A 20,743-nucleotide genomic window follows, 5' to 3' on the forward strand; every position below is an offset into this window, starting at 1 on the left:
CGCTATATCTACACACATTTAACTCTGCTCTCATTCAATGGAAGCTAAAATTAAAAAAGTAAAATCTGTTTCTTCATTGATAGAAAATTAAATCTGCTCCTTCATTAATCGAAGCCACAAATCTGCTTCGTCATCATAACAGATCAAAACTTCCTCATAAATAAATAAAAACAAGTCTTCATCAATTGCGCCCTGAATATGCTTCTTCATCAGCAGTGGTGTAAAGTAGATTTACTCAAGTACTGTACTTAAGTACAATTTGAAGGTACTTGAACTTTAGTTGCGCATTGATAGTTTTGCTGCTTTGCACTTTGACTCCACTACATTTATTTAATACCTTTAGTTGCTAGGCAGATTAGGATTAATGATGTGAAATATAATCAACCCTTAAATCAGACTTTAGTTACACCCGGAGTAAATTCAAAAGCTACCCTGCAGTATACAAAGTCATTAAAACTAGCTGCACCTTTACCAGCTTTGATAAAACTTTAATGATCAATAATTATAAACATATCAGAGATATTATTCTGAAATGGACCAATCTGCATAATGAGTATATTTGGGACTTTAAGCTTGTTATGCTTTTACCTGAGTAACATTGTGAATACTGGACAATTACTTGCAACAGAGTATTCCTACACTCTGGTACTTCTACTTTTACTACAAGATCTGAGTACTTCTTCCACCATTGTTCATCAGTAGAAAATACATCTGAAAGAGTTCAGTTTTCCACCACTGATCTCCAAATAATCTGCTTCAGAAAGTCATGTTCTCCTCATGGTCTACTTTCTCATACTCGTCTTGAGATTGAATGACATCTTCCAAACGATAGCATTTAGCACCGACCGCACTGTAATGAAAAAGTTAGACGCTTCTCCATCAATACAAACCAATATCTGCCTCCTCGTGTCTTAGTCTTGGTCCGTTGTACATGAGAGCCGCTCCAAGCACACCATCCAAAAACAAGAAGTGACAATTCCCAAAAGCCCGTCTGACATGCAGTCATGTGCGGTTCACTGACGGATTTGATGACTAATGTTGGATGTTCTTGCAAAACTGACATAGTGTAAGTGGAGAAAAGTGTTTTTGCTGCGGCTCTGGCACATGCGGGGTGCATTCTGACTCAACCTTTTGTGACTCATCGTCCGTTTTCCTTTTCTACGAAAACTAAATAATGGAATGCACATTTAGAAGCCTCGTCCCTCAAGGATTAAGAAGTTAAATAAGGTACATTTCTTTAAGAATTGTCTTTCTCTAAGTTTGTTAACAAACTTTACTGATGATGATGATGATGATGATGATGATAGATTTTAATTAAGGGTGCCTTTCATGTCACCCAAGGACACTATACAATTTAGTAAATAATCCAAGAGGTTGAAAGCAACAGAACAGGAGGAGACAATCAAAGTGGACACAAATGACAGTGACGGTTTTGTCAGGGGAAACAGGTGGGTTTTTAGCTGTGGTGATTGTGTCGGACTGCCCGATGTGTTGGGGGACGGGGTTCCAGAGTCTGGGAGTAGTGCAGTCAAAAGCCCGAGGACCCCTTGTGATGAGTCGTGGGCTGGGGACGGTTAGCATACCGGCAGAGGATGAGCGGAGGGAGCGAGAAGGGTTATACTCCTGAAGGAGGTCAGCCAGGTAAGTGGGGGCCCAGGTTGTGGAGGGCTTTGTAGGTGAGCAGGAGGTTTTTTTTGCAGTTAGGGAGGATGTGGCGCAGTGGGATAGTGTGCTTGTCTTCGGATCAGGGTGGTGCTGGTTCCATCCCTTGCTTGGGAAAGACACCTCACCCCAAATTGCTCCTGTAATGTAGTTGATCCAGGGCAGTTGGATGAGGATGGGGGTGACGTGTTCAGAGGATTTGGTGTTAAAGTGCATATTCAGCATTTAAATCACAACAGAAGGCAGTAAATGTAGAAAACACAGCAATGCCAAAGAAAGCTGTTTGTGAAAAACTAAAAATATATGGAGTAGTGCGAATTTATTCAAAGAGCAAGTGGAGCGTCTGATTGAGTAAAACCTTTTAAAGGAACTCAATAATAAATCATTTTTTTATTCATGAGAAGTTATATTTGGCTGCGTAAACTGCTTGTTTACAGGCACATCCGAGGGTCGATGTTGGACAATAAAAACTAGAAAATAGAGAGGTTCTGAAATGGTAATGGGCATGAACAAATAAAAACATTCGAAAAGTGATCTGACTTTTCCGTGGATGTTCTGCTTATCAGGGTTTTTGCTGGCTGAAATTATGATACTGTAGGTGGTAGGATTTTTACATCATATCATATAGAAGTATAGGGCTTTTTTCCACCCATATTTTATTCAAGTGTGCCACAGTATTTGGCTATGAAAGCATGAGTGATTGACTCCATGTTCAGATTATAGCCCTGCCCTCACTGTAAAATAGCCCCTGTGATTTGCTCTGTTGCAGATGATGTTAAATGCATAGATTTCCTGCATTCACTTTCCGCCCTTCTCCCTTAAGTCTGTCCCTTCTGGGCTACTGTAGAAACATGGCCCTGCAATATAGCTGTGTAAGAGTACATGTGACCTATGTGAAAGGCTCATTCTAAGCAAGCAGAATCATCAGAAGTGGATATTATAAACTAACTGGTCCCCCAAAATCAAGGAAAAAATAAGCAGACCTTGAAAACTAATTGACTCCAACCATTTTGACATTTTAGAAATGTTATATTAAATATTAACATCTCTATTTGTAGTTGTTTGATGTACATGCATTTTATATATTTATCCATTTCCAAATTATTTTAGTATATTCATTTCTTCCCCCTCAAATATCCAATGTAATGTTCACATTTTCATTGCTCTCATCAACACAGATCATAATATAGATTTTGACTGACCGTTCACCCAAATAAACTAAAAATACTGCAGGCGTTATTAAGCCAAAACAACAATAAAATATCAATATTTTTTACTTGGAATTATTTTACGTACTTGTATTTTATTTTGATCTTTAATACTGGTAACCTGCCAGCTGAGAGACACAACAACTCTGGGCATGTTACACCAGTTGCTGAATTAGTAACATGCATATTTCGAGTGCATAGAGATTAGTGCTGATAAAGAGAGAGCGAGATAGAAGAAGAAGAAAGGTGAAAGTCCCAGTCTATGTCTATAGCAGCATTACTAGGGGCTGGTTTAAGTCAAGTCGAGCCATCCCTAAAAAGGAGTGTCTGCCTTCAAAACATTTTCACCGCAGACTTAATGAAGACAACAGGTTATAGTATCTGCCAAAAAAACCACTTGACGCATATCAGAAAGGAGAATTTTTTAACGTCCATCATGTTACTCAAAAAGAAAAACTGTGGCTCGCCTGAAACTGTGGAAGCATTGAGTGATGTTCTCTGTAGAAGAGGTTTGACAATAGCAGTGTTCAGTGGCAGGGAGAGTAAGTGGAGAGCGGTTCAGGATTCATCCACCAGACAATTGAACACTCTTAAAAAACTGTGGCTGGTATAGGGTCAGTCGAATAGGTGGAGGGCTTAATTTGTGTTAATTCCCCTCCAGAACATTTCTCCATCACACATACTAATTCATCCCAGTAACACTCGGGTTAATACTCGAGCTGATTTTGACAAGGAACAAAGTTTCTGAGAGGCTTTTTGGAGCTGATGCCTAATGCTGTTAACAGCTGAGTACAGCACAAGGATTATTCTGATTATCTGCTTTGAGCTAGAGGGAAAAAAACCCTCTTTTGTGAATTGTTAAAAATAGTAAGGTGCTCTTTAAGAATGTCAAACTTACTTTCGGTAATTTTTTTCTGCAGTTACTCACAGCCTTATAAGGATATCTCACATGTCATGGGGGTTTGTGTGTAAGTACATTTATAGAAAATGTAAAACAAATCTTCTAAAGTGGGTTTTTATTTTGAAAAGAAAAATGCTAATTCAACCAGGACAAGGTGGGGATGGCAAAACTAATTTCAATTTGAATTAACTGCATTTATTTTGTTCGTCACATAAAATCGTATAGGATACAACTGTAATGATATACAATCCCATCAGCTTCTGCAGTGTGTGCATTATTCACCGTAAACCACACACACGCTCCTTTTTTCTCAGGACCGCCAGCACTCATGCGGTAACCGCGAGACTTGAGCAATTGACACATTTCACGCTCTCTCACGCCTCATGTCCATTTTCTCATGCAGCGGAAAACTAATTTATATTGCATACCTTGGGCTTCCTGGATACCTACATCTGTGCAATACAGCGCCATGGACACGCATATTATATCTGGAATAATCAGCTGATGGAGATGAAGCTTGAGTGGTTATAATCTTACATAAGGATCAGACAATATTATCCATATGGTGGAGGAAATTCACCATCTCCTGGAAAGTGAAAACATCCAAGTACGGGCTGATCACTGAGTGGATTTTGATGATATAAATGATGAGTCATGCTCCAGATGTCCATCCAACTATCACTATTTCTCTCCACGAGTTGTTTTTTCTCTTTACCTCCACAAAGCAATGTTCAGTTGCTGCTCTGTGTGCACAAGAGGACACCACAGGCCTTATTTTTGTGGACCTAGCATCACAGCCAGATTGCAATCAGGGGCTCCCTGCCAAGTTCTTTGAGAGCTTGCCAAACACAGTTTTGGTAATTCCGTAGCCTTGGAGTACCTGAGGCCCACTCGGGCATGAGGTGTGCTCAGAAATAGTGAGTTATTAGAACAGAGAGAAAAGCTATTCACAATTTTTATTATAGATTCATGGGTAATATTTTCATTGCTGCAATCTCCAACACGCCTTTAGATGTGTTAGGAATAGGTTATGAAGGGACACGCTTGATGTGCACATAACCAGGGGGGTTTGGGGATTATTTTGGCTGTTGCTGGTTGCATTAAATATCCGCCAGCAGATCTGCTGGGCATGATTGTGGCTTGACATTTTGTAAACATCACCACAGTTAGAGAATGCAGATAGAACCTGCTGAAAGGAAAATAGAGCACTACTAATAGTCATGACTCAAAGGGCTTCTTTTTTTTTGCAATAGCTGACCATAAAAGCTGGTTTAAAAATAGACATTATTGTGATCAAGATGAAGCAAGTATTGTTGTCATAATCACTAAATATCCGCAGAACAGAAATCAGTTTCAAGCCGTTTGAACTTTCAACCCTTGAGTTGCTTTTTTTTAAAGCATCATTGAGGCTTTCGAGTGATGCAGGAATGAACCATTAAACCTAGAAATTAGCTCCTATTTTAGCCTTCTGGTTCCCTAGTCTCTACGTCAACGGATATTTGAATGGGCTGTGGGTTTGATGCCTGGAATAGGGTTGGTGGAAAACCAATTTCCAGAAATATCAGTATGTTCTAGGAAATAAAATGCATCAGTTATTACCCTACTTGTGAAGTGGAAGCTTTTACATGTCTTAAAAACGTGGCTTAATGAGAGTCTTAAACGTCATCACGCCAATCGCGTGTCCACCTGTAGCTTAGTGGTGTTGAAATGAAGTCATGCAACCCTGATATAGTTTAATAAGGTTAGACAACACCTTCATTAAATTGACAATCCTGCTAACTGTGTCTTGAGCCTGCACTAAGGATCAGTTGTGCTTTTAGCTAAATGCTAACGTCAGCATGCTAACACCCTAATGCAGCTGTGACATGTTCAATGATAACCATCCTCCTTGAGCGCGTCAGCATGCTAGCATTTGCTTATCAGCCAAATAATGAATGTAATTAGTTTTGTAGGTATTTGGCTGCACTGTTAGACAAAACACTTTGACTTGAAGACGGTAGCCCGAGATGGAAAGTCACCAAAGTTATAATACAATTAATTCCCTAACAAGACAATCTGTGTAATGGTTGGTGAGATATTTCAGTATCGACTGGGCGAAGAACTCTTGGTTGGTTTGTTATTGTAAGCAACTCGTTAACACATGTCCTTTTATCTGCTGGTAATATAAGAATATTGCTAAGTGAACCTAATAGGTTGCTGTAATGTGAAGTGAGAAAACCAGGAGTGTGGAGAATTATCAGGGTCAGTAACAGCACATGAGTCATCTGACCTGTATGCTAATGTACCGCAATATGTGACTGCGAGGCGTCCCACATACACATATTGTCAGCGTGGATATGTGGCCTGTTGGGAAGGTGTTGCAGCCTGGTACAGTACTCCAGGATTTCTCTGTAAATGTAAGAACGTATGAAATGAGTGGGCACTCCTCTACCCACTAACTGAAATGAAATGAATTTTCCTTAACCTCCATCTGCACACAGTGGTGAATAACTCACAGGAAGAAAAAAAAAAAAGAACACTCCCACACTGTTGATGCTCTCCTAGCTGGAGTGGGGGAGCTGGATTACCTCTCGCTGTTATTCTCCAGCAGCTGTTTTCGTTTTTTTTTTACATATTGAAGAATTTCCATCTGTGTTCTATTCTCCTCAAGGTCTCTGAAGTCACGAGTGAAGATCATGGTAGACGGGACTCTGCTCATCTCCAGTCTTATCCCTGAGGATTCTGGGAACTACACCTGCATGCCAAGCAATGGCCTGCTGAACCCCCCCACCGCCTCCGCCAATCTCACAGTGATGCGTACGTTTCCGTCTGTAGCCTGCAGTCGTGTGACCTCGTAATACATCAAATACTTCCTTTTTCTTTCCCTCTATTCCTCAAGAGTCTCAACAAATCAATCACAAGCAAAGTGGTTATTAGGACTAAAATGTGGTATTTTATAATTACTTTTGAATATCAGCATTGGTTATATATGTTGTAACTCATAATTATCTACTGCCTGTTTAAGCCTGAACAGCTCTTATTAAGTTGCTTTTAAACTTGAATTAACTTCGTTGCCACGGCAATACATTTTTATAAATAAATACAGAGACGACGTTAGACTTACAATTCCAAGTCCAGATGACTCCCTTTGAGATGGCATTTCCTCTGAGAGGCGAGATGCTTGGTGAAAATCATCTCTGATGATATGCAGAGCCAATTTTTGAACTTTGTTTCTCAAATGCATTGGTTACAGCTGTCACGGTAACTAACTGTCACAGAGATTTACAACACTTGAAAACCTGGTGTGTGAAACTGAACCAGAGCGTTCCTCCAACAGTTGTCTAAATAGTTTAATAACTCATTTTATTGAGCTCACTCTAACATAGTGTAAAATGGCTGTGGCATCTCAATATGCAGCAATTAATAACCAAACTATATACGTATAAATTACAGATATTTCTTTCCTCTGCTCAGACCCAGCCCAGGCTCTTCCGATGCCCCAACAAACGTACCTACCTACAGGTATGAAGGGCGTGGTTGCCTGCCCATGGGCCGCTCAGCCTCCTCTGCTTCGTGTGGATTGGACAAAAGATGGAGAACTGCTCGACCTGTCCTTGGTAATAAAAATGATCATTTTGGATTGGGAGGCGCTGCCATAATAGTGCCCGACCTTTACTGTCCCTTGTTTTTGTCCAGTCAACATCGCTCTGTTTATTGATCCCTGATGCTGCAAACATTACAGTCTGAAGCCATTCATCTTCTTTTAGCAGCGAAATGTCAGGCACCGCTGCTGACTACAGACATCTATGAGCGGCCGTCAGCAGCTCATCAGGAAAAGCTTTTCTAACAATCGGCCAACTCAAGTGGCGTTAGCAGCAGCAGGGCAACTTTATTATTGCCACTGCGGGGTGAAGACACTCTACCATTTTTAGTCTGACATTTCCGGTGTCCGCTACAGGATATCGGACAGTCAGCCAGCCAGATATGTCTTAAAGGACAGGGATGTGCAATCTTAAAAGCCTTTGAAGCAATCCCCGAGGAACTCCTTACTGCCCCTTGCTCTCCCGTTTCTCCCCCTCACTTCCACTTCAATCTGCTGCTTCTTCTGATGGATGCATACAGTATAGGAACCTTTGTAGATGAGAGGCTGGGGGACTCTTCAGTAGTGCATCACAGGTTTTTTTTAACCTAAGCATTTGATATCGCAAATCCATATTTAAACATACTTTTGTTTCAAAATAAGATCACAGGGTGTCAGCTTTTGAACCCCTTTCTTCCTTCCACCCACTCCCCCATCCCTCCCCTCCACATGCTGCATTAACCCCCCTCCCTCGACACTTTGGTGTCATTGCGATGGACATGTCGTTGGATGAGCGGCGCCACAGGAAATGTGATATATTCCTGTAGTGCTGGATGCACGGGTTGGAGCCAGGCGGTTATTCTTCCAATTATACCGATTCCACACTGGATGTCACAAGCTCTCACACACACAGTAATACTTTCTCACAGCCTCTCTTGGAAGGATAATGGCAGTTTTGACTTCATTAAACTGAGAGGGAACCTTTTGCGCATTCATGACACAACACGAGCCTTCTGCTGCGACTTATTGGGGAAAAATGACTAGAGAAGGTAATGGCTTATAATGCAAATGCATCAAAAAGGGATTTTCAAAGCTCTCCAGAGAATTCCTGTTAAGTGCGCAGGGATCCACCTCAAAGGAAATGTCCAAAATATATTTTTCTTTTAATTAGAACAGAAGACAACTTTATCTTTTACATCATCTTGCAAAAGCTAAGATTTATTTTTATAATGTACAATTTAAGTTCTAAATAATTGACCCATTTGGCATTAAGTACCACTTTAGGGGCAATGAAGACATTGTGGTAATGACCAGCAGGGGGCGACTCCAATGGTTGCAAAAATAAGGGTTATTGTACAGAAGTCTATGAAAAAATTACGCTACTACTCCCTAAAATTGATATCTCAGTAAAAACATATATAGTGAGTTTATGGTACAGCGTGAGGTCACAGTGTTCTTCTTTATTTAAACAGGAGGCTTTTAAATTTACTTTAGATATATTTGTGCGAAGGCTGTTGCAACATTGGTAAATGATGTACAATTTTCAATAGAAGTAATTGGAAAAAAATTGGGCATTAAGTAAGCAGTAGGTACTAAGTACTTCAGGGCATTCAGGGTTGTGAAGGCATTGCAAGATTCCCTTTAACCTGCATTATGTCTAATTGCCAGCAGGCGGAAACTTCACTGGTTACAAACAAATATATTATTCTATAGAAGTCTATGAGAAAATTGCGCTACTTCTGACTCAATCAGTAACCGTAGTCAACGTTTTCCGTGTAAGTTGATAGTGTTCTCTGATACAGCATTTCATAAATTATAGTCCAGGGAAGAGTGAGTTAAAAGATAAAGCAGGGTATGCTTTAGTTGAAAAGACACCAACAAGTACAATATAAACAAGCTTGTTTTTTACTTGCCAAAATAAGCGTGCCACTTTATATCACACTTCAAATAAATCATTGATGCCCCTTGCCAAAAAAAGTGTTTGTTTTGAATTAGAACAGAAGACCACTTTATCTTCTTGATGTTCTTCAGATATCAAAAGCTGTTTTCATAGATTTCATATCATGCCACATTTTAGAGACGTTTGGAAATAATCTGCCCATTTGGCATTGAGTACTTAACCACTTCGGGACGGCAGATTTCACAAATTCTTCTGTAAATCCTTCAGGCGCAGCTGAGTAGCTCATTCGTGTGAGATTTCGTGTTTTTTAGCCGTCTAAGCTCTCTGCTCACTTCTAATTTTGCTATTAGTACCATATATCATTCAAGTGTCTGTTTGCGTGTGCTAGCTCATCTTTTTTATGTGCTGTGAGCCTTGTACATTTCTCTCAGTATCCAGGATGGACCTTGACTCCAGAGGGCTCTTTGCTCATGACCACAGTCAATGACGATACAGCAGGCGTGTACACCTGCACCCCATACAACAGCTATGGCACTATGGGTCCGTCTGAACCAGTGGATGTAATACTACAAGTAAGTGTGTAATGTAATGCATCAAGCTTAGAATCTGCAACCAAATGTGTGCTTTTAGTTCTGCTAAACTGTCCATTTATTCCAGTGTGTGTGCATGTTAATTAGCTACAAATGCACCCGTCACACAGAATTAAAAACCTCACTCAGACGACATTTTATTGACCTTTTCACTTGGATGCGTGAGCCCTCTGGCATTAATAAAAGTCAACTCACACTCACTACAACAGTTCCCACTATTGGGGGAGTTAATTGTGCGGCTAATCCTTTTGTTATTAAGATAATCTCGTCCAAAGCAGCAGTAATCCAGTCTTTAAAATCCCATTGTTTCTTTTTGCTGCAATCTCCTTGATTCTCCGCTTTGTTTTTCTGGAAATTCACAGGACCCCCCATCATTCAGCATCACCCCAGAGAAGGAGTACAAACAGGAGGTGGGCAGGACCCTGCTCATCCCCTGTCAAGGAAACAAGGACCCGACAATTAAAGTGACCTGGAGCAAGGTAAATCACCAAGTGCAGCTTATTCAATAAGTAAGCCGTCCTGCTTTCTTTATGGCCCTGCAGGGGTTTACAAGGACGTCCTTTCTGCAGTGTGAATGGACCGAAAGACTACATATTTGTGCACATGGTTAACGATGGCCTGGATGTATGATTTCTTTTTTTTTTTAGATGTGAAATGAGACTAAGGTCATTTCCTCAAGTTTATTGCGGTACATTTATTTTATTATACAAGTATTTTAATGTTCTGCTACGTAAAACTTGTTCTAGGCTGCAAATTAAACTATTTTTTCCAACATTAGTTACTTTTTAATACCGTCAGTACTAATAAATGATCAATCAGCTAATAAATGTTGATGTTTAACTGGATTGAGTTACCCTTCAGCATATAAAGTGGTCCCCAATTCCACTTTTACCAACTACAAGATAGTGTACATTGTACATTTAAATAGCAATAAATATAGTTCAAGAGTATTCAGTAATATTATTCAGGAATGGACCTTTATGTCTTTTACTTATAGAATATTGCTCATCTTCCCACTCAGCTGTCTGATGGTTGTCATGTTGCAACGTTCAAAACTTGGGGTAACATGTGTATTAAAAGGCTCATCATTTCGACAGTATTCATTATTAACACTGAAAAAAATGAGTAAATGAGAAAAATATTATTAATTTATTAGGGCTGCCATAAAGCTCAGCTGATAGAGTTGGCAGCCTTTGTATTGGGGTGTTATCCCCATGCGAAAGACCTTGGTTTGAAATAATTTGTCACGTGTCATCGCCTCTGTCGCCGCCTGTCAATACTGTCACTTAAATTAAGGAAATAGTTGCCCAAAAAAATCCTTTAAAGCCAAAAACCTTCTCTTTTTTTCCTTTTCTAAAATGTAAATATATATTTGTGAATGACTCTTCTGTTAGTTTGGGCTCAGTTGGGAATCATGTTAAACTTAACTTGACTCTCAGCTAGCGCCTCGTTGTAGCTCACACACAATATATAATGTAAGTGTTCGTCAATTGGCAAAAAACTGTGTTGAATTTCAGAAAGAGCGTGTTTGATGTAGGAGGTTTTGAGGGAGGGGTGGATGGATGCCAACCGTCCTCTGCTGCTCTAGGAATGTATTAAATCCCACTTGTTATTTTACCCTGCCCACATGTTCCGTTCTAATGCCATTTTGCGCCAATTGCCATTTCACTGTAACTCTTCGGACGCCAACGTTAAGCATTCTGCCATCGCTGCCATCTAGTGGTTGCAATACCATCTGGACAGTTTTAGTGCAGCTTCACAATGCAATGAATGACTCAACTCATGAAATCATCTGGGCTTTTCCCTTCATACAGACGTAGTGAGCTCTCAAAATCAGCACATTAACATCTAATGTTGGCATTATTACTTTAAAACTTAAAGCTTAACACTTTCTGATTGCAGTATATAGAGCTGGACATTAGGACCTACAGTAGAATCTACATTATTAAACATGTCAGAGTTACCTTGATAATAATGAAGCATCATATTCACAATGGCAATTGTACCTACCTTCTATCTGTTTTATGAATTGTCTTTTTTTCTGTTCGTTTTTTCCGTTTTTCTAAATTGTGTGTTAATGTTTCAGGGCGGATAGTTTAAAAAAACATTGGACTTTTATGCTGTAGACTGCTCTTTACGTTGCAAACAAATCAACGTTCACTTGTTTTAGCTTAGTGACTTTTCTGAAGTTACGAAACAAACATACTGAAGCCAAACCATGATCTTTTACTAAACTCGACCCAATCATTATTGAATTTCATTTAAAACTACAACCGTTACCTCAGAGGACTCTTTTTGGAGATAGGTTTGATGTATTATATTTTTACTCAGACGTAGAGAGTTTTCTAAATGTTCTTTCTGTTCTTGTAGACGGACTTGGTTCGTCGCACATCCTACGCCATCGAACGAAACGGTTCTCTGCTGTTGCAGCCTGTCACTAAAGACCACCAGGGGGCGTGGGAGTGCAGCGCCAAAAACCGCGTAGCCTCGGTGAAAGCTGTCACACAAGTCTTTGTCTTGGGTAGGTGGTTACTGAACAAAAAGAAGTCCACATTTGAGTTTTTCTGAAATAACTGTCTTTATATCTTTTGTAAACGTCTATTGAGAGACAGCCTCTAAACGTATGCGGTTTCAAGTGCTGGAACGTTTACTTCAACTGTTCCCTCCATTACAGGTACTAGTCCCCATGTGGCTACCTCTCTGTACGTCTCTCCAGGGGTGAAGCAGGCCAAGGTTTCCTGGGATGCAGGCTTTGATGGAGGATCAGCACAGACATTTTCAGTTTGGTGGGTGTAAAGCCACCCACTTTCTTCCCTCGCTGTAACCATGGCAGCCATCGGTAGCACCGGTATTATTCTATTGATCTCGAGGATGAGACATTTTTTTATCCGTTATCACCTAAAAAAACGCTGCTGCACATCATAGTTTCATAATGCAGTGAACATGCTAGCTACAATAGGAGGTTACTGAGGAAAGAAAGGAAAGCACTTGTGGATCCACGCTGATTCTATTAGCTTTAAAATCTTTAAGGTTAAGTTTTGATATGACAGTGTTGTATTTAAGATGAGCCAAGGTCATGGTATGTACAGGAAATGAATATAAAACTGCAGCCAGTTGGTCAAAAACGAACGTGAAAAAGGAAAGCGTACCCATAAGATGTCCTTGTAGAGTTTAATGTTCAAAAAGCTCTTTATTTTTCTCAAACTGCCTGTGCTGCAGCATCTCCTTTCACCCTCTGTCTGAAACTAGAGTCCAGTCTGCTCTGATTGGTTAGCTGGCCTGCGCTGTTGTTATTGGTTAACCACTTAGAGATGTCCAGCCCCTTAGCCTATCACGTACAATATGTTATAGCGTTAGAAGTGCGAGTGTAACGTAGTTATGTCTTTGTGGTCAATAAAGTCCTATGGAGGAATTTCAGAAAGTGGGAAGTGTTTGGGAGATAAAATGACTTCTAAGGGAACATTGGGATTTTAGCCTTTGCAGACCATTTACATGCACACACACCTACATAAAACACTACAGGAAAGGGAAAACTCCCGCAAAGTATAGTGACTCTTTTAATTTCTCCCCTTTTTTATGTCGGAGATGTTATGACACCCATCCCCATCTTAAACACATTGTAACCTTGGAGCACTACATCAGATGAAGATGAGCTATCTTAATCCCCGAGAGAGAACTGGGTCATCGCTTCAGCATGCCATGGAAATAAATATAAATCCTTTTTTTTTTAGAACAGCGAGTCAGGATAAACAGCCCTCTCAAGTCTCGTCTCACTCTGCCAGTGTGTCATGTTAATACCATATATTATGAAAGAAAACTCAAAAGTGCAACAAAAAAAACCCCTATTACTTTTTCTGTATTGTAATAACTTGTAGAGGATATATTGTTATAGCATTTTCCCTTTGACACTTCAATGGCAATGTTTTCTCTTGGAGGATAAATATTTAGCAACTTTTAATGAATTAAATCCTGATGATATCGTTTTTTGGCATTTTGGGAAATTATTTACACCATTTACTTAAATCGATGAATGCTGAAGACAAAAAGCACCTACAAATGTCACGTGTTGCTCTTATAAGTAAAGACATCTTTGTCCTATGTTTTTGCTTTATGAATATAACCTGCAGTAACATGGACTGAATAAAAGTGCCTTAAAAAGTTACCCAACAATCATCCATACAAGTTTGACATGCGTTACACTCTAGCCTTTTCTATTTTCTCATTAAAGAACAGCACTTCTATTGAAGCTTTCATCTTCAGAAGCTTTAGTTTTCAGACCGATATTAATAATTTCCTAAAGTTCCTCTGGTTTAAATAGGTGAATAGATTTTAGCCTCTGGGTCAAGTCATTTGCTCCGTATAAAAATGGCATCTGGATCCTCAGAAACAAAACTCACCATAATATGCGTTGCAAGCTCTTGGTGGAACAGCAGGGATACATCAGTGCTGTCTTTGCCCTGAAATCTGAAGCTGATGATGAGTATGAATGATTAATGAAACCTACTTTCTGTCATGTTTCATAAACCCAGATCACCAGAATTCCCTGCCGCTCTTTTGTTCTCACTTTTTCTGTTTTTGTGCAGGGTGAAAAAGACTTCAACGAGGAGTGATAATGATGGGAAGAAGGACTGGTTCTCTGTGCCTGTGCCCCCGTTTTCTGGCAGCAGTCTGCAGGTGACGGGCCTGTCTCCTGCCACAGAATACCAGTTCAGCATCCTTTCCCAGAATAAGATGGGAACAGGACCCTTCAGCGAGATAACCACAATGCGCACCTTGGGTCAGTATCATTCCCCAGTTTGCTCTAAATCCGAGGATTATACGCCGGTTGCAGTTGCAGATTTGCAAAATGCTCACTGGGCTTACAGATCTCTTATCAGGTCTTATATTTATCCTTGTTATTAGTAATGAACAACCCACAGAATATACAGGCTGTTCATTTTTACCCATTGCTGACCATTAGTTTTGCCGGTTGTAAAGCCAAACGCTGCCAGCAGAAGATTATATCAACTGTAGCTAATTAAAGTTGAATACCTGAGTAAGTTGCCCAAAGGCCAAAAGGAAGCTTGGTTAATATCCTGTGCTGTATGTCAAGATACAACCGGGTCTGTACCCTGCCAAAGATTGGTATGGACTCTCCTATCCCTCTAAGGATGGATTGACAGACCTTTGATGGTTTACAGCACCATCATTTCATCATTGCCTCATTCTCTCAGCTGTACTTTTTTGTGACCATTAGCATGTACTAGCACCGGGGTCATTCACATTTTCCTTAGTGGAAGAGACTTGTTAGGTGTGTCTTCCCATTTCAAATTACAAATGAAGGAATGGAGATGATTGACTCTCTGTTAAAATATAAAGGCTTAAAGTCAAGCAAATTGTCTTGGCAAAAAATAAGTTTGAGTATAAAATGACTAGACTTCAAACTGTAGGTATGTCAAATCAAAAATATTGATCCAGTGAAACGTACATTAAAGATTTAGCCAAGGGAGAAAACATGGCTGAGAATATAAGTTATTTTTAAGAAGTTCATGAACTTGGGGAAAACAGTAACTTAGAGGCCTGTGGTTATAGACATGCTTAACTTAACATGCTAAAGTAGGATGGTGAACACGATAAACACTTTGCTCGCCATATATTTGCGTGTTGACATAGTCACACCATGTTTGCAATTCCCTCAAAGCCAGGGCTGTGACCAAATGCACCCTCTCATATGCCTGGTGTACCTGTTTTATTTATCATCCTGAAGTGGATTGTATCTTCAAAGGTTTATGTCCACAGACTTCCAGGTGGTGATCAAATGTTTGCCCTGTTTGAAATTTTTGTTCAGTCCGTTTCCTGAGTCCATTGCAGGCAGAGATAATATCCAGGGAGGTCATGGAAGCAACTTTGAAGATGCAACCAACGGCTGGATAGGAATGAAGACAAATATTTAGATTTCTTTTACAGAAAGGAAAAGGGACGATAGGTCTTCATCTGTTGAAATAATCGAGGTGATCATGTCAAGTTGAGTAGTTGGAATCGCCCAAATAAAACTTGAACACACAATAAGTCATCATTATTTAGAGCGTATCAACCTTTGTGATTGTATCATGGTATGACAGGCCCAGGGGCCAAAAGTGTCAGGCCTCCCTCAGACTTTCAATGAAATGTTACTCAAAGAGACAAATACAGACAGGGAAGAGTCTCAAATGACCCCACAAGAAAAGTAAAAATGCTACTAAGAACTTCCCACACCAAAACTACAGAGAAATGCGAAACAGCTTAGTAGTTCGAATCCCCAAAATAAAAAAAGACAGAAGATGACACAAAAGGACTTCAAAGAGACACAAAGCAAATGACACAATGACAACAAAGAGCCAGATTACAAGAGGTTCAATACCACTGTCTCACTCCTATGTTTGAGACGTGGCCTTTTGCATGCCCATGCCATAATCAACCAATGGCTCCCATCAAATATAAGTTGGGGTTATGGTGGCCTACACATCATATTACAGACTCCTAAGAACTAACAACAGCCACAACTCTTCTCCTCTCATACTCTCAAGGTTGAACATCTGTGGCAGTATCAATTTCCTCCACAGTAATTACATTTTTCCACCAGAGCGTATCTGGCTGATCGACTGAAGGTTTTTTTCTTCTCCTGCATCAGATCCGCCGCTGAGGAGAAGCCAACTGAAGCCTCCCGCGTCGCTGACAGCTAATCAGAGCTCAGCAGGTGTCGTGCTGATATGGTCCCTTCCTCAACCTCCGATCACAGGATTCCTCCTCCAATCACGCATCGAGCAGGGGGAGTGGTTCTACTTGGACGAGAACATTGACGCCAACGTTAGCGAGATAGTCGTTCCGGGTCTGCGCAAGGTAACGAGCCGGTCGTCCCGCTCCCTCTGAGACTAATCAGTACACGCCGCTTGTTGAATACCTTGGAGATTTTTTTTTTATCTAGGCTGTACATCCGTGCCTTTTTTATTTGTGTGGACTCTCAATTATGCACACTACATGGCAGCCATCGCTTCTCTGTCATCTTTCAATCTGCGTGTGCTGCCGTTTCTTCTCCCTGCCTTCTTTTTTGCTCTCCCATATAGGCCTACACAAATTCAAATGAACTTCATTAGCATTGCAGGCACTGTCCCCGTGTTGACAAAGTGTGGTTTCATCCTCTGTCCTCCCCACTGTGTGTGTGTGTGTGTGTGTGTGTGTGGATCTCTCAGGACTGTGTGTACGAGCTGCGGCTGCTATCTCGTCGCGGGGAGTTGCTGAGCGAGCCCAGTCCATCAGTCAATGTCTCCACCATGGGTAGGTATTCGAAACCAACCTTGGCCCCTTCGCATTCTCACCCCACCCCTCAGTTTCAAACCCATCCTCCCCTCTCTTTCGTCTTTTCCAATTCTTTTCTCTCTTTTTCTTTATTCTCCCCCCGCCCCCTGATTTTACCAGCGTTGGACCAAAATTAGAGCAAGCCTCCAGGGAGCGCTGCCCATTAGAGGCCTGAATGATAGAAATAACTCCACTAATAACTTCTAAATAGAGTTAGGCAGGGAATGTACTGGTCTTTTCTGTTTCTTATGTGAATGTGAAATGAATGTTTCATTAGATACGCTACAGAGATATCAAACTGAGCCATTTATTATTCCCACTGGTTCTGCAGGAGGAGTTTAGCAGTAATCAAAGACAAAGCGTGTATTCTGTTTGATGTAGCTCTGCTGGTAATCTCACTGAGAAAATTCACAACAATCAAGTCTGTTTAGGATTAGCTGATAATGTTTATCATGTATTTGGAATGTAGATTAGATTCCTATAAAACTAGAATGCCAGACCAACTTTCCTTGTTTGTGAGGAGGATTTGTATTTATGTAAAGTGACTGATGCTAGAAATAGGCGTGTTGTGTTAAAGGTTTAGGATTGTGTAGCTCGAGTAAGAAAACCCTCCTACTGTAAAATATATTTATATTCCTAAAATGAATGTGTAGATGAACAATTAATGATATTTTTATCAATCTAAAGTTTTCTTATTTTAAAAATGTTGAATAAATACGTATAGTTCAATTTTTTATTAGAGAAATACCTACAATGTCTAAACATGTAAACTGAGATATGTATTTTTTTATAAATGACATTTAATAATATTTTAAAATATGTTATATTACATTATATTACTACTACAGCCATCAACAGCTCTTTAATTGATTGATTTTGTGTATTTTCAGGTTTATTGCTGACACTACAATAACACTTTCTTTTTTTTAACACTTTCCCTGATGAAATGTCCACAGGGATGGAGATCTACCCCGCCACATCCCAACTCCTGGAGTACGTCCCGGAGCCTCTTCTGGCCGGCGTGCTGGGGGGGGTGGGCTTCATGTGTTTGGCACTTGTCTTGCTGCTGGGGTCCGCCTGCTTCATCAGCCACAAGAGGGACGGCCGACGCAGAAAGAAGAAGAATGGTAAAACGCCCCACCGCCCTAGAGACTCAGCAGACACTCACTTTGATGAAGTGCATCATGAATATCATCATTTATTCAATAAAATATTGAAGCCACTTTCAATCCATTATATAAATCAAACCCCACTGGATGGAATTTGGCCCCCCTCTTGTCCCAGCTCGTCCATCCAGTTATAAAAGTTATTGATGTCATTTACATGACTTGCTTATTAGGCTAATTTCTCATTAGAGGCTCATAAATGTGAGTGTAATTAACTTTTTGGTCAAGCCTCTGGGCTTCCGGTCCTTTTTAGTGTGCTCTTGTAAGGCATGATTGTGTTTTTACTTCATGGTCAGTGTGGTTGCATCTTAATGAGTCATCTCGCCCCTCTCCCTCCCTTTCAGAGCCCCCTTCTGCCATTTATAAATGCTCCCCATCAATGTAAGTACTCCTTTATCATTTCATTATAACGCCTCCCATTGACCTTTCACTCTTCTTCCCCTCCAAACGCAATGTAGAAAATGCCACCACTGAGTGATTTTCTATTTCAGATCTTTTTCTTCTTCATCGTCCTCTATGGCTGCCGCTGCGGCTGCTGTTTTAGTGTACATCCTTCCCGCCCCCTCTTTCACTCTCAATCTTATTTTTCTCGCTCGCTATTTTGTCTCCCTCTAACTCCTCCGTTTTTTTTCCCAAAAAAAACGTTTCTTTCACCCCTCCCTCCACCTCTTTCTCTCTCCCACAGAAAGACTTCAGGCACTGGCAGTCCAGACAGTGTGCTGAAGAAAAGCCTACTTCCAGCCAACATCCTGTATCCCAACACCTCCTCCACCAACACCACCACCTCCTCGTCCTTCTCGCAGACTGACAGTTCCTCCTTTAGCTCTGAGAATCATCATCAGCAGAAGCAATTCCTGTCCAACTACAGCCGAGGCCGCCTGACTCGGACACATTCCTTTCCCATTTCTCCGCCAATCGAGATGATCTCTCGTGGTCCAGATGGCCGTTTCACACTTCTACAGTATGACAATGACGCGGAGACCATTCAGGGCCAGAAAAGAAGAAGTTACGACCAAGCTAAAGTCCGAAGGTCTTTGTCGCTGCACTCGGAGAGGGAAGACAGGAAGAGGCCAGCGTTTGTGCTCTCTGTTGACCTCCCGCCTTGTGCACCAGCAGAAGCTAATCCCGCAAACCAGATGTACGAAACATCCAAGAGCCTTCCCATTCATCACCATTATACCCCCGATCAGAGGGAAGGCTATGATCGCGAATTAGGTAGCCTGTACTCCAGCAGTAGTTTGGCCACCATTTCTCATCAAGACAGACGAATAACTCCCACGTTTCCAGTGCTCCCGCATATCCGATCCGGCTTCGGTCAGCCAACGACCACCGCCAGTTCTCTGGTTCTCCAAATGGAGCACGAGCGCGAGAGAGGGAACTTGAGTCGCTGCTTGAAGCTGGCTCAGGAGAGGGAGGAGATGGAGATGGAGCTCCATAGGTACACGCTGGAAAAAGGCTCCATGAGAGAGATGAAGAGGGAGTATTCAGATGTGGAGGGGAGAGAGGAGGATTGTAAAGAACTTCTGTGGGAATATAAGAGCAGCACCTTGCCCCACAGATACCTCCAGGGCGAAAAAGACAGGTTATCTCTGCCACAGAGCCCTTTTTCTTTATCCTCTGTGCATTGGGACCACCGTCATGTTGTCTCTCCTCCTCTTCTGACCCAGACTTGTTTCAGAACGTCTTCCCCTGGGAATCAATCTAGTTTTAACTCCGGAAACCATCACACCGCTCCACCCTTCACCAAACAGGCCCCTCTTTGGTCTGAGGAGGCAGGCACTCTTTCCAAAGGCAGATTAACTCTCCCACATCTCTCCTCAAAGCACCAGAGACATGAAAGTGTTGAGGCAGCACCAGAGGGCTGTGAATATTCATCACAATCCACAGACTTAGAAATGCAAACGAATGATTCATGCTCGGAGGCAAGGAGACGAAACAATCTCAGCCATGGAAGCTTTTCAACACCATCTTTCCATCTGAGCAAATATACTGAAAAATCTAATTTGGCTCTCAACAGGGTGCCAGACCCTTTAGAAGCGGAGCTAGAATTCCCCGAGCCTGATCGTGAAGAAGTGTGCGTAGAGATGAGTGTGGATGAGCCGGAGTTGGAACTGTGTGTGATGCGGCCTGCAAAACCCATGCTGCACGAAAGAATCGCATCTCACGTGCAAAGAGGGCATTCCCTGACTCGGCATGAAGATGCGAGTAGGAGCTTTACCTACCGCAGTCCTGCTTTTGCGGACGGTTTGATCAGGGCTTCTCCGCGAACTCCAGAACCCTGGAGAGATGGGGCCCAACGCTCTAAACTCTTGGACTCTAAGAGACGCAGTCAGAGCCTTGACTCACGGAGACGGAAAGAGAGCAGGTTCCTGACTCCTGATGCGTGGGTGGACTCTTTCAGCCAAGAGAACTGCTCTGATGCGTCCTCCTGTCGGCCAGACAC

The 20,743-nt window shown here is 41.3% G+C and overlaps 1 protein-coding gene across 1 annotated transcript in view; it reads left to right on the forward strand.

Annotated features, from left to right (window-relative positions):
• The window catches only part of igsf9a (immunoglobulin superfamily, member 9a), a 45,380-nt gene extending 25,090 nt beyond the window's left edge, over positions 1-20,290 (forward strand). The window contains 13 exon segments of the mRNA XM_063889783.1: positions 6,422-6,567; positions 7,225-7,367; positions 9,662-9,802; positions 10,183-10,299; positions 12,191-12,341; positions 12,495-12,606; positions 14,404-14,597; positions 16,470-16,678; positions 17,029-17,113; positions 18,091-18,261; positions 18,645-18,681; positions 18,986-20,016; positions 20,019-20,290. Of these exon segments, the coding sequence (XP_063745853.1) occupies positions 6,422-6,567; positions 7,225-7,367; positions 9,662-9,802; positions 10,183-10,299; positions 12,191-12,341; positions 12,495-12,606; positions 14,404-14,597; positions 16,470-16,678; positions 17,029-17,113; positions 18,091-18,261; positions 18,645-18,681; positions 18,986-20,016; positions 20,019-20,068 (2,587 nt within the window). The 3' untranslated portion in view covers positions 20,069-20,290.
• The last annotated feature ends 453 nt before the right edge of the window (positions 20,291-20,743 follow it).

Source organism: Eleginops maclovinus, chromosome 8 (assembly GCF_036324505.1).
Source record: "Eleginops maclovinus isolate JMC-PN-2008 ecotype Puerto Natales chromosome 8, JC_Emac_rtc_rv5, whole genome shotgun sequence".
In the NCBI taxonomy this organism is placed as follows: Eukaryota; Metazoa; Chordata; class Actinopteri; order Perciformes; family Eleginopidae; genus Eleginops; species Eleginops maclovinus.